The sequence below is a fragment of the Zeus faber genome (genome assembly GCF_960531495.2).
Source record: "Zeus faber genome assembly, chromosome: 2".
Classification (NCBI taxonomy): domain Eukaryota; kingdom Metazoa; phylum Chordata; class Actinopteri; order Zeiformes; family Zeidae; genus Zeus; species Zeus faber.
In genome coordinates this window covers 11,440,074-11,457,981 of record NC_137189.1, presented here as the reverse complement: position 1 = coordinate 11,457,981, position 17,908 = coordinate 11,440,074, and the positions used below count along the sequence as shown (strand labels likewise).

Sequence of the window (17,908 nt, the reverse complement as noted above, 5' to 3'; positions counted from 1 at the left end):
CCGTGGGGAGACGGGGTGAAGGGCAGAGGAGGGAAGAGACAATGGTGGAAAGTCAGGTGAGGAGGTGGAGTTACTGGAAGTGTCCCCAGCTGAAGTGCCATGCTTCATACCAATGTCAACATGAGTTAGACATCTTTAATGCAACACTGGGCATCCCCCCCCCCCATCTTTGGGGATATTTTAGAGGTGTACAGAGCCGCTTCTTCACAGCTCAATAGTGCCCCCCGATGATACACAAAATTCGGCAACATTAAGTGAACAAGTTAAGTGTTTAATTAGTTAGAACCCAAAGCAAATCATTATTGAAAATCATTATTCTGATATAAATGTACACGACTATACAAGACACAACAGTTGATCACTCATAAAGCCCCTTACATGATACTGATTAAATGCAATAATTAAAATAAGACAAAATTAAAAGAAAAATTACAATCCCCCAAATATAGTATATTGAAATGAAGGTCAAATATAGGAAGAACATGTTTGTAAATACACACACAAAAAAAAACTTTTGGTAAAAAGAACAACTGCTGAATTCATATTGGTAATAGGCTTTATCTGCAGGCAGAGTTCCATTGGTATTACAAAAAAAGGCACATTTGGGACACATTAAAACACAGCAGACGCTCTATCATGACTGCATTTTGGCCTTGGTTTGTTTTGGATTATCCACTGTATCGAGCACTGTAACAAGCACAGTTTGTTTATAAAACTAACAAGTACTTACACAGAATGTAATGTATAATTAGTGCTGTGTTCTATGACTCAGAAATAGGTTGATTGTATTACATTGAAATAAAAAGGAATTGCATCTTTAATATGTTGTATATATCTGTTTTGTTGATCTGTTTATAATGCATGTATGAACATTGAATGTATGTGAATATATGAACACTGATACACATTTATTTTTCTTTTCATCACCACAGGGAAACATACTGGCAGGATGGTACTTGATCCTCTGGACAGTTATGTGTAATTATTTATTCTGTTTTTTTTGGTTTTTTTTTAAACATTTATGAGACAAAAAAAGCAGCGTGCAGATATAAAAACCTGAAGCATGAAATGCACTGACCCCCCAAAAAATAATTAGCTGTATACCAGTCTCCTGTACCTTGTGTGGATTGCAAGACATACAATAAGAAAGCACAAAAAAAAGCTAAATCCAGCATGTTGAACATCAAATATTGATTAACGAAGTAACGGATCACAAACTGGCACCTGCTCTTTATGCTAAATTTTGTCAAAAACGTGTGAAAATCCAACAGAATGTGTGATTAACAAGTTCACCCATCTTGTGTTGTTTGTGCATTCCTGCTTTCAACGATGAATGTTAACTCCACTTCCAGACCGACGCACCTGTCTGATAAATAACGCCGTGATGAAAGGCAGATTAGGAAATTTGGCCCTGTGTCTTAAAATATTTTCATGTAGATAAGATGAAAGGAGAAAGATCTTTGGCATAACCCACATGCCCGTTGATTGAAAGGGAACTTCTTGTCTTCAAGTTCTCGTACTGACTTACAGTTTCTTCTGCCTCTCCTTCTTAGTGATAAAAAGAGAAAAGCTTTGAAAGGCTTCCAAAGGTTTACAGATGGATGTGCTTCCACCAACTGCGATTCCCAATGGAACCAGTATAGATTTGTCTTAACCAATACCTTCCCAGCAAAAAACGGTTTGACGTAAAGAATGTTTTCATCTCCACCACTGTGAGGGAGAAACCCCTTCTCTCATGTTCCCCCCTTTTAGAAAACAAGCGTCACACTCTGATGTGAATATCAAACTCCCCGACACTGAAAGCGTTGTGATGATAATTTGATTACTCGTCAAGGGGAACCGGAGAGGCCACTCAGGCGTCCAGGAGGTTGACGTCTGCTTGGCTGGCGCAGTGTGTGGGGGTGCTCTCTGTGGAGCCGTAGGACTCCGGAGCGGTGGCCGTGTCCGGGGAGGAGGCGGGGGAGCCTGAACTCAGCACCCGCGGAAGGTAGACCTGTGGATGACACAGAGGAAATCGGGGAAAAAAAGGCTGTGTGCCACCAACAATGTCTGTTGATTCTTTTCATAACTCTTGAGAGTCAGACATACATTTGAAAAATAACTGATTGTAAAAGGTGGAAATTGGTATTTTAAATTGGTATTTCTATAGTTCAGTCAATATCACTGTGGCAGTTTCCCACAGAGACAGACAATGGGTTGAAAACACACCCTTTTATTGTAGTGAGTGGGCAAGCTGGAACAAGCAGGGAGCGGATGGAAACATGTCATTACAAGGGCTCCTGCCCTGGGTGTGTGTGGGGATGGGGGTTTTACCTGTTGCTTGTTAGACCAATCAAGAGCAACAGGTTTGCAGCCAGATCCAGGTCAGGTGTGGCTGCTCAAACCACACCCCCCCACACCACAACCACTTTATCCATTTTCTGATTCTCATTACATTACGAAGCCACTCCCACCTGTTGAACCAAGCTTGCTCGACAGGTGAATATTTTCCGTTCTTAACTGCAGTTGGCGCTAGTGAGCAAGTTTGTACCTGTCACACAAAGGTCAACTCATGAATATTAACCAGGGGGAAACCATTCCCTCTCACTTTTTGAGATGATTTAGAGTCATTATCCATACAACTATATAAAACATAATATTATACAACTGTTCTATAAAATGAATATTTAGTTGAATATTTTATCATTGCGTGTTCAAGGTTTGTAGACCTCAAAAGTTAAGGTTGATTTATGATTTGGTCCATCTTTAGGAGGTATATGCTTGTTTTATTTGAATTAACCTCATGCTGATCACCTTTTCCCCGGCAGCTGAATGGAAATCCCAGCTGATTGCTGGCTAATGCTAAACTAGTGTGCACTTACCATGGTGTCTTCTGCCATCCCATCGGTTGCGTCTTTCTCCTCTTTTTCTTTAACCTACAAAAATCAAACCAGAGGACGTTGGTACATAGGGCCAAATGTAACGTACACGTATGTACAAAAACACACGCCACACACAGAAACTCACCGTGTAGTTATGTGGACTGAGGTACTTGAAGTGTCCGAAGCAGGAGTGGCTCATGCCGATGCAGATGGTGATGCACAGGACGACGAAGGTGAACAGAGACGTGTCGGCCATGAAGCCTGAGACCACCAGGAAACAAAAAGGTCTCCGTTCATTAACAACAGTAACTCATTTGATACGGACCTGTTAGGATGACCTGGTCTCACAGTTTGAAGTGTACTTTTGAACTTGTGTAAAGAAAATAATTTATTTTTGAACCTTAACTGTAACGCTGGTTCCATGCAGCTGCAGTGATTTTTTTACCAAGTTGCAGTTAAAATGTTCCTCAACTTAACAGAGCATGATGATTAATTATGGAAGTAAAATAAATAAATAAATAAAATAAAATAAATTAAAAAATGAATTACATTATTCAACAATTAAACAAAAAAAACAAAACAATGGAAGTGCAAGTAAACAGTGAAAAAGTCAGTCAGAAATATTCGCCATGATTAAAGGCAAATGCATGTTAATTTGTATCGCCCATTTCAAAACACAAGGGCAATTCTAAGAGCTTCGCAAGACATAAAAGGCATCATATCGAAACAAATAAAAATAAATGCATAGAAATAAAAATCTAAAAACAGATTTAAAATAAATAAATAAACACACCACAAAATTGCATTCCAAAAAGGTTAAACTCCTATTTAGAACAGGCCTACACACTTAACCAGAGCAGATATTTGGGTTTCAGCAGAGAGGTGGGTTTCTGTTCTCACCGGTCCTGATGACGGAGAAGAAATAGAGCCAGATCAGGCAGATGATCGGAGCCGCCAGGGCCTGGTTGACGGCGGACAGGTGAACCTGGCGGTCCAGCCGGGCGGGCAGGTACGCAAAGTACAGGTTGTGCTTGTCCACGAGGTACTTCAGCAGGATGTACAGCAGACCTGGTGGAGATGGGGACAACACAATATGAAAGCTACCATGGTAGAACAATCGGTAGGTGGTATGATCGAAATAATCGATCATTCTGATGTGCCCACGGGATCAGAAATGAACAGAAATAATCAGAATATATATATTTTTTTTTTACATGAAATAAATTTGAACTTATTATTTCGGTGGAAGCTACCAACAGAAAAGTCAGTCAAATAATGGGATATTCTGGACCATCTCTACATGGTATAGTTTCCTTGTACATGTGAGGTACAAGTCTGTGTTTAATATATTTTAGTAGGAGAAAGAAAGGTGAAATGTCTTGAGTGTGTGATCCAAACCCTCACCAAAAGGTGTGATAATGGGGCAGGTGATGCTGTACGCCATGATGACTGTGAACACACACAAGGTCCAACTGTACATGGCTCCATATTCAAACTCGTAGGCCTGGTTCTGGAAACGCAGCACAACAAGGAGGTCAATATCCGTCATGAAGTTCTTCAAATTACTAGAGACCTTGCATTCTCGGAAGAAAATGTTCACAGCCTTCATTTCTGAAGACATTCAGCTGTATTTCTGGCATTTTTGAAAGTAGAAAGTGAAATATCAATTTGAAATGTATTTAGTGAAAAAGGAAGAATACTTCCAAAAATTTGAATTGCCCATCTAAATCAAGTTCAAGTGGTTATTTGTCACATTCATATACATACGGTCATACATACATGCAGAGAAATGTCGTGAAACCCCGTGATTATGCACAATAAGCTCTTGAAGCTCTAAAAAACACTAAAATGTGCGTAACCGACACAGGGTGCTCACGCAGGCTGCCGCAAGGGGCGGCGCCACAATCGCAATTCTGGGTTCTATAATTATATAATAGAATTAATTGTCTGCGTTGTATTAAATATACATCAAAGCGAACAACAGTCTTTTTGGTTATTAATAACAACTGCCAAATTCAAATTGAAATAGTTTTTTTTCCATAAGCAGATCAGATCAGATCTTTTGGTAATAAAATTAAAAGATTTGAGAATTCCAAAAGGAGAATTGAGACATACAGTAAGCTGTTAGGTAACAGGACCATGACAGATCTACCAATATCAGTGGTGGAAACCAAAGAGTACTTTGTTCAAACATTTCTCAACAATGTTCTTAAATCACAATAAATCACAGTCACATTTGACAGAATTTGGCTTAAAACTAAGTTATTCAATTACACGGTGCCAGGACCGACCTGTTTGACATATTTCCTCTCTGCGGCAGAGCGAGCCAGCATCATGCGTATGGTGTAAAGCAGTAAACCTGGCAGACGGAGCAAATCCATCGCAGAACCTATCAGGGCCGCTGTGATCACATAGTTGACGAAAAACGATCCTTGGTCGGGTAAGAACACGCACCTGTAGATCGAGGAGAGCGTCAGGGTAAAAAAAAATATATAAAGGACGACGTCAGGGAGAGGCCAAAGAGTGGAGAAATTTATCTCAACGATAAAGACGACGTGGAGATGACTTACTCGAACCTGACCTTCCCATCAGACAGAAACGCTTTGTCAAACAGCCAGCGGAAGAACAGCGCCAGGCTGAAATCAGAGAAGATCGGACCACATTTGAGTAGATTTTAATCATGTTAAAGCCCGCAACACCTAAATACAACTGACTGCCAGCAACTTTCCTCGTTGAATGACAGGTAAAGCACCCTCAAATAACATTGTAACTGCGGTAACTGGTAAAAAGCCACACCAAAATAAATACAATTTCTTCAGGAAAGAATATTGCATTGTCAAGCTGGAAGTGACCTTGATCACTTCCACGGCAGAGTAGACAAGTAGGCCAACCCTGCCAGCAACAAAATGACCCACTTTTAAATCAAGAAATGTTCTTTGCATATGTGTGAAATGTCCCCTTTCACTGGCTCCCACCACCAGTTCCACTGTCCAAGCTCGCTCCCTGGTGGTCATGCACAGTAGCACACGTGTCTGGATTGTGCGCGCCTCATTCAGGATATGTGGGAGAAAATGGGGGAAACGGTTGATCCCGTCTCCCTGCCTCATCTCCAGTACAGCGATGTGATGGAAAGTAGTTTCTCAAATCAGTAAAATGCCATTTCCACCAAAATGTTAGGGCAAATTAATCCAAGTCAATTAATAAATAAATTAATAAATATGAATATGAAATATGAAATATTTGAATATGAAAAAAAAAAAAAAGATTTATTGAAAGTAGATTGAATTTAGAATTTTTAGTCCAACAATGCTAGTTTGGCTTCCTTAGCAGTAGCTTAGCGTCAGTGGCTTCCGACCACAGAATCAAATTGAAATACGTTAGGATAAGCAGAGAACATTTTTAACACACCAGAACCCCATAAATCACGACTCCCCATACGAAATAAGCGACTTCGGTCGGTCCTGGTTCTATGACGGAGAGCACAGTGAACAGTGACCAGGCGGCTTCATGGAATACCTGGTGAGTCCCAGCGAGGGCAGGATCAGCACCATGAAGAGCAGGAATATGTAGAGTTTGCGCATCATGCTCAGCTGCTCGCTGGATCTGAGGACAACACAGATGGTGCCGAGATGTCAACAAACACAGTTTTGGAAGAAATACAAGTTTCTTCGCACAAGTATCCAGCAGGGCAGATGTGTAGTAGAACCAGAAGCCCTCAAAATATTTACAGATCAAAAAAAACATGCATTTCAGTCAAAGAATTTTGAATATTTGCCTCGTGAAAGTTCTTTGACCAAAACTTTGCTTCACTCAGTAAAACTTTTTGGAATAAACACAGTTTCGCCTCGCAAATATGAATATCATTCACTGGAAATGCCTTGAGCAACTAATGTGTCTCGACACAGTTTACATACCGACACATTTTTAAATACCGGTATATAATATGAATATGACCTGAATATGCAATTTTTTTCCTGGAACTGCGTCTTAAAAAGTGGGTTTTTTATATCCGGGGTCTAGACTTTTAAATGTCAATATAAGGTAATAATTAAAAAATGAAACTTGTTTCATTAGAAGGAGTGTTTCAATTTGTTTCCTCACACATACCCAACAACTGTGGAACAACGGCTCGTCCGATCCACACCTTGCTCTCCATTACTGTCATAGTTCAATGGCAACGCAAAATTTTCCCACTCAGCTGATTCAAAAGAAGATTGCGGGTCGTCTAGCTCCTGTGTGTCAGACTCGTTTGCACTCGCTGTAGTGTGACTGACTCAGTCAGACGCCGATCAGCTTGAGCCAAGCTTTATGTTGCTAACGGCTTCCGGGTGGAACATTGCGCTTGTGGGATTTCGGTTCCGCATTACGTTCATCAATCCGACCGTGTACTCTCTTTACAACCGCATGCTGCGTGGTCATTATTTTCAAATAAAATGTTTTTCTTTGTCAAAACAAGATTTGGCCTTCAAACAGTATTTTTCCAAACAATTAGTCTTGAAAAAGTTTGTGTAATTATCAGGGTCATCTTATATTCAGATCACTACAGTAAATGTAATTTCTTCCCCACTGAACAAAAAAGACTGCAAGTTTTGCTACACCCCTACGGTGTATTAGTGTTTACCTGCTCCAATGGGCTTCTCCAATCGTGGAGTAGTAGACTACGGTGGGTAGCAGGGTGGAGAAGGCCCACAGCATGAAGGTGGGAAAGAACTGGCTGATAATAGCACTCTGAAATGAAAACAAGAATCACAAGTAATATCGATGAATGTATGCATCCTAAAAGTTGGAACGCCGGGATAATGAGCGCGTGGTAGGTCTCACGTTCAGGTCGGTGATCGGCTTTGTGACGTTGAACTTGTCGATGGTGCTGATGATGATGGAGGGAGTGGTGAAGAATGTGAGCAGGAAGAAAAGGAGGAAGTTGAGCAGGAGGCAGCGCAGCCACCAGCGCACACCCGTCACCGAGAGGTTTTCCCTGCCAGACAGAGAGAAAAGCCTTCATGTCCAAGTAATATGACAAAATGTGCCTTCCATATCTGGGTGATAGGTACCTCATTGGGATGGCAGTGTTAATATCACTCATGTAGAAGAGGGAGGGGTATGAAAACAGCGAGTGACAAGTAAAGCTGCTTTCAAGCAGATCTGGTGAATCCAGTTTAGTCTGTTTTTGGAGGCTCACCAGTAAACGTTGTTGGGGTGGGGGGCGAAGCCAACCCTCCAGCGCTTCACCTTCAGAGGTCCACTGTGGCAGGAAGGCTGGGGCCCCTGTCCACTGCAGCAGCTCACGGACCTCCTCTCAGCGCTCGCTTCGCCCCGGCAGTCCAGCGCGTTGAAGTCTTTCAGGATGCTGGAGAGAGTAAACGTCAGAGGTCAACACACACATATCCACACGGTTTCCAGGTAACTTGAGAGATATCTTTAATATTTAGATGAACAAATGGGCACTGTATATTAAAAGTATTTTACTAACAAACAGATATAGACATTAAAAATAATAAAAAAAAGCCGAAACAGCCTCCTTCAAAATGTACTTACTACTGGGCCATGGCCTCAGACTGGAGCGTGACAAAGGCCATCCCTAGGTGGTGCTGTGGTACCAGCTCTCTCTGCCGGCCCACTTCCTGTAGCAGAGTTGCTTTTTGACTGCTGTAGTACCCAATGGCATCTACCTTGATTTAAATAAATAAATTAACAAACAAACAAACAAATAAATAAATAAAAAACAGTAAACCCTGCATGCAACAACATACAGCACAAATTATATATTTCAAGAACATCTTGTGCTACTCAAAAACGGGAAAATGAGCCAATTAAACTGTGGCAGACTCAGGGGCACGATCGAGCGGGCTCTGGGAGGCGAGGGGAAGTCAGTGCGGTAGACTGAGGCTCCTCACTGTCTTGCAGTGAGAGGAGGATGGCAGAGGGACCGCACGGAAGCGCGCTGCGGGAGTCCCAGTTGGAGCCAGTCCATAAAAGCAGCGTCTTTTCTGTACGAACCTCATTTGAACATTTGTCAGATAAAACTGAGTGTAATAAAACCCACCGTGCTGGCGCTTCAACACAAAACCTTGTGTCATGCGTCTTTGGGGGAGCTGGGGGTAGCAAACGCGCTACATAAACATTTAATTATATTTTAGAAGAATGTCGATTAAAGGTTTGGTGTTTCCGTGCCACTGGACATAAAGACATGGTGCATATACACCGGCCACTTTATTAGGTACACCTGTTCAATTGCTTGTTAACACAAATAACTAATCAGCCAATCACATGGCAGCAACTCATTGCATTTAGGCATGTAGACATGGTGAGGATGACTTGCTGAAGTTCAAACCGAGCATCAGAATGGGGAAGAAGTGACTTTGAACGTGGCATGGTTGTTGGTGCCAGACGGGCTGGTCTGAGTATTTCAGACACTGCTGACCCACTGGGATTTTCACGCACAACCATCTCTAGGGTTCACAGAGAATGGTCCGAAAAAGAGAAAATATCCAGTGAGCGGCAGTTGTGTGGACGAAAATGCCTTGTTGATGTCAGAGGAGAATGGGCAGACTGCTTCGAGATGATAGAAAGGCAACAGTAACTCAAATAACCACTCGTTACAACCAAGGTATGCGGAATACCATCTCTGAACGCACAACACGTGGAACCTTGAAGCAGATGGGCCACAGCAGCAGAAGACCACACCAGGTGCCACTCCTGTCAGCTAAGAACAGGAAACTGAGGCTACAATTTGCACAGGCTCAACAAAAATGGACAATAGAAGATTGGAAAAACGTTGCCTGGTCTGATGAGTCTCAATTTCAGCTGCGACATTCAGATGGTAGGGTCAGAATTTGGCAAAAACAACATGAAAGCATGGATCTATGTACCCATCTTCTGATGGCTACGTCCAGCAGGATAATGCACCATGTCACAAAGCTTAAATCATCTCAAACTGGTTTCTTGAACATGACAATGAGTTCACTGTACTCCAATGGAGTACAGTGAAGATTGGCATCGTGGATGTGCAACTGACAAATCTGCAGCAACTGCGTGATGTTATCATTTCAATATGGACCAAAATCTCTGAGGAATGTTTCCAACACCTTGTTGAATCTATGCCACGAAGAATTAAGGCAGTTCTGAAGGCAAAAGGGGGTCCAACGCGGTACTAGCAAGGTGTACCTAATAAAGTTGCCGGTGAGTGTATGGCCACCATTAAAGATTAGAAATCTTCTTCCCGGAGCCGTTTTCGTTGGTTAACCGCCTCTAATTTCCGCTGACTATACACCCTTACACAACCATCACTCACTTCTCAAGAATAATGATTTCACAAGACGAAAAAAAACAACCAAAAAAAAAACAAAAAACAACCTCACCTCCTCACAGCAAGAGGGGCAGCAGCAGCAGAGGCTGCCACACAAATGGGGGTTAATCACCTCCCGTTTGCCCGTCCTCTCCAGGGCCTTCTCGTAGTAGTGTAGGTTTTTCTGCACCCTCATCCTGACAGAATCAACACATCAAAGGGGTTTCCCCCCCAAAGGATTAATGGACATTAATACAGCACATATTCTGTTTAAAGTCAGCTCTGGCTCATTACCTCTCCTTGTCAAGGTAAATGAGCTTGGCAACGTCATAGCCCAGCGTCACGGTGGAAACTCGACAGGTGGGGTACGCCTCACTGCAAAAGAAACAAGTGGATGCATGGAGGAATGAGAGGTGTTGACGTAAGATTAAAGAGCGCGCGCATTCGCCCTCTAATCTCTGCAGAATATACAGTATATAATATAATCAGTGCTTGTATTGCCGGCACAAATAATTAGAAACACGTTGGAGGACAGATTTACACTCCGATACACTCAGGGTTTACTTACGTAAAATGTGTTTTTACCATTTCTTCGGTGGCTTCTTTCGGGACTTTACACACGAACAGTGACTTTCTTGCCTGAAAACAGGAGCGGAGTTGACACATCGCTGTTTGTGATAAAAACAGTGGAACTCATAATGTGGGCTGAGGCTTTCTGTATGCACAGGCCTAAACATGCACGGGTATCATATAAACATTTCAACATCCTTTAAACAAGGTGCTGGACTTTGTTTGCTTTGTAAATGCTTAACCAACCAAATGCTGACCCAATAAAGTTATTCAAAGTAGTCAGGCTGGCATTAAGTTCAGAACCCAGAAACAAGGCAGTCACAGTAGGTAAAGGGAAAACAACATGAATCCAATAGCGACCAAAACATGAATCCGTGTGTAGATGGACAATTGGACATCCTTGTGATTTCAATATTAAATTACAATTTAAATTTCATTGAAAAATGTGGCCCCGGACTCACCGTTTCCCTGCTCATGCCCTTCATCCGAGACGTGTGATGCCTCAAAAGCACGACCGTCACTATGAGGTAGAGGACCGCAAACACCGTGTGCAGCCACAGCAGGTTGCTTCTACATGCCGCAGAAGAAAATAAGAACCAGTGAGCTTGTTCCCACAACACAAAAAAAAACCATTTTAGCACAATACAAAGCTTTCTTTCAAACACTATATGCCATTTATCATCAAGAGATTACCCATTTTGAAGATTGCCGATAGTTGTCCTTCCAAAATTGTCTATGCCAGTACCTTTAAAAAAAGAAAAACATAACCAGAAAATAAAATATACATATAATAATATTAAACCAATTCTCACTAAAACCAGCATAAAAGTTTATTTTCATAAAAAAATAATAACCTAAAATATTTTTAATCAGCAATAAAATATTTTCTATATGAATATAATTCCATAATTAAATTCTAATGAATGCTAGATATGGATTTCATACACACAAAAAAATCCCTCCCACACTAACAGAATCTGCATTATTGTGTTTTAGCTGTTTGAATATTTTCAAACTCTGTTGTTTCAGAGACACGCACCCAGCAGGTCTCCAGACAGGTTGACCGGCAGGATGACGGCCAGCGAGGTGATGGTGATGAGCACCATCAGCATGATCAGGTGGCGCTGGAAGGACAGGTAGTGGACGGCATCGATGCCACATTTGGCCTTGACCCTTTGCTCACTGCGGCACAGAAACACACAGATTCAGAGGATGCAAACGTATGATGTGTATACTGTTTTTGGGGCGGGTTGTATTTCTATTTTTTTGGTCTGCGCCTGCTCCAAAATGAGCTCCACTCTGTGAAAAAAACGGCAACCGCTCGTTGCTTTTCACACCCTCTTTGAAATGTCACCAGTGGGTGAAAACAAAGCCTGGGTATACTCTCTAGTGTCACGGTCTTGTCAAAGAAAACTTAAAATAATTCTTTGGACTTTCGCTCTCAAAACAGAGAAGCTGGAGTTCAGTTCCTGAAAGATTCATTTTATCAACACAGGCTGACTGTGCTCTATAGTAAAGATTGAAAATGGCTGTCCAATGCATCAGAACTGGAACAAGGTCCTGCACAGCATGCCCGCAAAGAGTAATTTCACCCCCTGTTTGAGCCACTGCACAATATTGAAAAATGCCGAGAAGTGGGCGAGGAGCGAGGGCGAGGAGCGAGGGCGAGGAGCGAGGGTGTCTCGTTTCCAAAACGTTCCACAATGGCCGTGGCTTGTTCTTTCACAGTATATTTTGCTTACATTTCTTTTTAATTTGTGACGTAGAGAGACGCTAAACGTACATCCGGGTCCTCCCTGCATGCTTTGTGCTGATTTCCAGTGCCAGAAGGTGGCACTGAACCTCACTTAGTATCTATAGTGCAGATTTGATCGCCTTTGTATAGAAATGTGAATATCATAACCCGGATTCATGTGCTTCATGAGAGTCTATTATGTACATTAGCGGTAAAAGCACATTTCAGTTTACCACTCAACGGACTTTCTAGTGTGCAGTACCTCTTTAAAAAGACTGCAATAGACGAGCAAACGAGCAATATAAGGAAAACTCACTCCATTCGCAAGATATACGGCAGCCAAGAGCAGCAACCCTGCACAGAAACGAGACAGAATGCAATGAATAGATAGGAAATTGTTTCCCGGCAGCGCCACAGGACTTAAAACACAATTATGCAATTACTGCTGGTCTGTTATTATTGGAAGCGACAAAAGCTCAGCTCATACTGACCCCTTCAATCTCAGCGTCTTCTGTGTTGGAAACACAGGACGACATGCGTCCATAGTGACGGCGCGATGACTCATTAAACCTGAAACGCAAAGTCAAGAGTGGTTTTAACAGCCAAAACAGAACAATTACAAACTTTTACCGATGATAGACCCATTATCTGGCTAAGAATCGTCCCACATCATGAAACTGACCCTTCATTATCAGAGACGAGAGCCAGGCGGCCATAGTCCCACAGTTTCTTCCTGATAATGGAGAACAGGATGAGCAATACCTATAATTTGGTACAAAAACACAATAAACCATAAACCATCACATGGACAACGATCACGGCAACAGATTAATGGGGATGAGCTGTAGTTTAATGTAGGAACTAACAACTTGATGCTGTGGAGACTGAATTGCTGTTGCTGGTCTGTCAGTTTGAAATTTTCAATTTGTAGTTGAGTTTTTGAATTAATTATGATTTTAGAAAATTAAATACTGATATTTTGGTATCCAGCGGTGCTATTTTCTGGTCCTACATTATGTGCATGTGTCTAAAAAAAGAGATAAAAGTACCCACGCATACTTTCATGTGACAGTATGACTGTTAACTCGTGATCTCACACACACACACACACACACACACACACACACACACACACACACACACACACACACACACACACACACACACACACACACACACACACACACACACACACACACACACACACACACACACACCAGGAAGACGCAGAAGTCCAGGAGCAGTACGACAGGCACCCCTCCGAAGCTGACCCCCTTTAGGACGGTGCTCTGTGTGGAGTCGAAGCAGCTGGTGTTGTCCGGGTGGGGGGTGAGCGTCTCAGCCAGCGAGAACTGCTGCTCCCACCACAAGGAAGACATCACTGGTGGAGAGAGAGCGCGATCACAGCTACACCATCACATATGAGTTACAGTTCATCATCTGGGATCAATAATACACTCCTGGAGGCCACCATGCCACCTCTCTGCCCAGGCGGGGGGAAGGCACTCCTCTGATTATTTCAATGACAACTGTGAAGAAAACCTTCACAGGTGGTCAGCACCATTTTCAGAAATAAGTGTTTGCCTTTTTTAGCTGTTTTAACTTTTTTTTTTATTTTTATTGGTTGCTCTATGTAACGTTCCAGTGTTTTGGAGTTTTCCCCTTCATCAATTCCCTCCACCTTGTGTATTTGGTGTATGTGACAAATAAAAATTCTCAATGTTGAAAATATTAAACTTAAATGATGGTGTTAAATTATTTACACACACACACACACACACACACACACACACACACACACACACACACACACACACACACACACACACACACACACACACGCACACACACACACACACACACACACACACACACACACACACACACACACACAAGTTAGGGATATTTGGCTTTCGGGTGAAATTTATGGAAAATGTAAAAAGTTCATGCTACAGTGATATTATATTATGAAAGTAGAGCATTTAAGTAGAAGCATGCAATGGTGATTTCCTCATCTCAAACAATTTATTGAAACAAAAGTCAACAACAGTGGTGGGTTTACCACAACAAAAAATGTCAATGTCTCAATAACTTGTCATGTGCCCTTGAGCATCAATTACAGCTTGACAACCACGTCTCATGCTGTTCAGAAGTCGACTTCTTGTCTGCTGAGGCATGGCCCCCTACTCTTCTTGAAGGGCGGCCCTCAGGTCATTGAGGTTCTGGGGTACAGAGTTACGAGCCTCTACACGGCGACTCAGCTGATCCCACAGGTTTTCTCTGTGATTCAGGGCTGGAGAAAGTGCAGGCCACTCATTTGAGGTGCCCCAGTCTCCAGCAGCCGTTCCCTAATGATGGCACCTCCATGAGCTGGAGCATTGTCGTCCATGAAGATGAAATGAGGCCTGTGTTGTTCATGCAGGGGCACGATGACTGGATTAATGATGTTATTCAGGTAGTATGGTCTTGTCACTGTACCATTCACAAAGTGTAGGGTAGTTCTGTATTGACTAGACACACCTGCCCACACTGTAACACCACCACCACCAAAGGCTCGTCTGTTGACAACAGTGGCTGATGCATAGCGCTCTCCTTGATGTCTCCAACATCGCTGGCGTCCATCATTTCTGCTCAACGTGAATCAACTTTCATCAGAGAACAGCACTGAGGCCACTGGTCCCTCGTCCTGCGTAAATGCTCCCTGGCCCATACAAGACGATGATGCCTGTGCCTGGTGGTGTGGTCAGGTACCCTTGCAGGTCGTCTAGCACGCAGACCACGCTGATGTAAACGGTTTTGAATGGTCTGACGTGACACTTGGGTGCCTCTCACCTTCCTTAAATGTGCCTGGAGTTGAGTGGCATTCATCATCCGGTTCCGCAGGGCACTGTTCACAATGAAGCGCTCATCAGTGTGGGATGTGGCCAAAGGACGTCCACTTCTATGCCTTTCTGTGACTCTTCAGTCTCTGTATCTCTGTTGCAACCTGCTGATGACACTCTGTGGCACTTTAAGCTCAGTGGCCACTTCCCTCTGAGAACATCCTGTTTGAAGCCTCACAATGGCGAGGTACTGTTGATCAGTTGTTAGGTGTCGTCTTGGTCTCATGATGTCAAAATGTGAACAGCATGATGAAGAGGACTGTTTAAATACCAATTCTAATTGAACCAGGAAATGTATTGGTCGATTCATGGATCAAACACCTGTTGTGAATTTTTCTGTTCAGCTCCTTGTTAGAGAACAGCAAGTTGTGCAAAAAGTAATGAAACATTGAACAGTTGGACATGTGCATTCAAAAGTTTAGAGAAGGTCAAATTCAGTTCACCTGTAAAGGTTATAGTGCATTTTAGGTTCATCCTGAAATTTCACCCGAAAGCCAAATATCCCTAACTTTTTGTGAGTAGTGTGTGTATATATATATTTTTTTTTTCACAAAATTAAGCATGACTAAAGATATACACACGGCTATTTCTAATGGTTGGACGGCCCTGACACAGGACACGTTTCTGGTGACGTCATCTCCCTCCGAATGGCGTCATCTCACAGAAAACCACGTCACGCAGTCCTGTCTCAGGGCTAAATTGATTTTTTTTCCTCAATCTAATTTCCGCATATCGAGCTGCTGTTCAGGATGGGGGTGGCTTTCAAATTTAACGACTCTAAATTACGAGGAATCCACAACTTGTCACATGGGCAGAATTACAAGTCACATGAGCGGCTTCACGGACATTAACCACGGTGACTCTGCAGAAACTGCCGTTAATCCTGAAGAAATACACGCAAAAGTTTATACTGAGGTCCCTCCTTTTTATGAAAATAAATACATTTAAATGCACCGCGGGACATAAACTAAAGGCTCATCCACCAGCTGTTTGGCTGTACCTTAGATAGTCAAGCATCGATATGTTTAAAATTGTGATTAATAAATCAGTTAATCGATTCGATCGCAGGCGAAATAAAACAGCACGAACGACAACGAAGCGGTATCGTAAATCCGTCACACGAGCTGCGTCAACTACAACGGAGTCAGACACTCGATCAGCTTAGCATTAGCCCCCGCCGGCTCCTACAGTCTCTGAAACGTGCGATTTGAATGTATAGAAGTGAACATTGAACTCCACGACACGGCAGCGTTTACCTGTTTCATGGAACGAAGCGGGGGAAACCTCCCAGAACCGCCGAGGAAATAACGAAGAGCCGCTCTCGTGTTTACAAATTGGCCATGTTAGGCTCGCCCTTCCGCGCATGCGCAGACCGCTGCAGCGCTCCCCCCCCCCCCCCCTGAAGCGCTGCATGAAGCCACAGCTTCCCTGCAATAGTACGTTTAAGAGATGACAAAATAGGAAGTAAATGCGAACGTATACCTGAAAGAAACCCGTACTAATCACACCAGAACTGAATTGTTTTAAAATATATATATATTTTTTTTCAGTTCCAAAATAGGTGCAAATACAACAACGTTGTGTCTAGGTTTCCACTTGAGATATCGATAATATATCGATTGCAGCTCAGGTTCGACTGCGCTGTGGCAAAGTTTAATCGCTCTTATCGCTGTTACACCATTTTCTGTTCTCGTCTCTCATTTCCAAACCGTTACCGACCGGTGCACATGATGTGTGAGATCAGGTTCCTAATCACTCTGCATCGGCTTCCCCTAGACTCACAGGTTTGCGCTGAGTGTTTCCTGTTGGAAACTAACTAGATGAACCGGTTCCAGCCTACATCACCTCCGTCCTGTCCAGATGCCACTAGAGATACCAACAGCGGTTGCTATAGGCAACTCAACCTGTGGCACCTTCCTCGGGTATGATATAACTGAGCTTTTGCTTTATTTTAGCATTTTTATTTTATTCTTTAAATATAGAAAGAAGAAGAAAGAAAGAAACAGTCTTTATTCGTCACACAACACACCACACTGAGCGCCCGGGGACCAGGTGATAAATGTCCATTGCTGGTCAGACAATGATGGGTGCATGTTTTTGGTGGGGGTCCATACTGACGTGAGGTGGAGGAAACCCCATGTGAGCACGGGGAGAACATGCAAACTCCACACAGAAAGGCTCCTATTTGGGAGATAACCCGCCGGAGCACGGTGCCAACAGCGCCGTTTAGTTTAGTCGCCATATATCGTTTAGTTTGGCAGTTATTCGTTTTTTTTCGCAGTTGAATGCCAGGTTGTGTATTTGTATTGAAATGGCCTGGATTTATTATCTGTGTTCCAACGCTTTACTATAAAGGTAAACTTGTACATGTTCGGATACGTAAAAATGCACAAATCCATAAAAAAGTTTTTAAAGTTTTACTCTTTCATGACTAACTTCGCCTGTGTTCAATGGTCTTGAACCTCTTAAGACTACAGCCTCAGGAGGTAAGCACACCGCACATTTAAATATACTGTAATTGCACAAAAACACTGACAAGTTTGTTTTTCATGCACATTTCCATTCATACTTACAC

At 42.6% G+C, this 17,908-nt stretch overlaps 1 protein-coding gene across 1 annotated transcript; it reads right to left on the bottom strand.

Annotated features, from left to right (window-relative positions):
• Positions 1 to 250: 250 nt before the first annotated feature.
• On the bottom strand, positions 251 to 16,688 carry tmem63a (transmembrane protein 63A). Its single transcript, XM_080024183.1, has 23 exons — positions 16,590 to 16,688; positions 13,669 to 13,832; positions 13,134 to 13,213; positions 12,943 to 13,021; positions 12,768 to 12,805; positions 11,756 to 11,898; positions 11,410 to 11,461; positions 11,178 to 11,286; positions 10,715 to 10,785; positions 10,441 to 10,521; positions 10,220 to 10,343; positions 8,397 to 8,530; positions 8,041 to 8,208; positions 7,683 to 7,836; positions 7,483 to 7,589; positions 6,378 to 6,464; positions 5,432 to 5,497; positions 5,153 to 5,315; positions 4,266 to 4,371; positions 3,762 to 3,929; positions 3,007 to 3,122; positions 2,862 to 2,915; positions 251 to 1,993 (listed from the first exon to the last, which is right to left on the bottom strand). Exons 2-23 carry the CDS (start codon positions 13,828 to 13,830, stop codon positions 1,853 to 1,855), a joined length of 2,403 nt encoding a protein of 800 aa, XP_079880309.1. The 5' UTR covers positions 13,831 to 13,832; positions 16,590 to 16,688; the 3' UTR covers positions 251 to 1,852.
• Positions 16,689 to 17,908: the final 1,220 nt, after the last annotated feature.

What these genes read in the sequence shown, in the direction of transcription:
- tmem63a (XM_080024183.1), bottom strand. Translation starts at nt 13,830, where the DNA reads ATGTCTTCCTTGTGGTGGGAGCAGCAGTTCTCGCTGGCTGAGACGCTC. An exon ending in CTCGTCTCTGATAATGAAGG is followed by an intron (nt 13,022 to 13,133) that starts GTCAGTTTCATG and finishes TTTGCGTTTCAG; the next exon opens with GTTTAATGAGTCATCGCGCC. An exon ending in CCCCATTATCACACCTTTTG is followed by an intron (nt 3,930 to 4,265) that starts GTGAGGGTTTGG and finishes CATCTCCACCAG; the next exon opens with GTCTGCTGTACATCCTGCTG.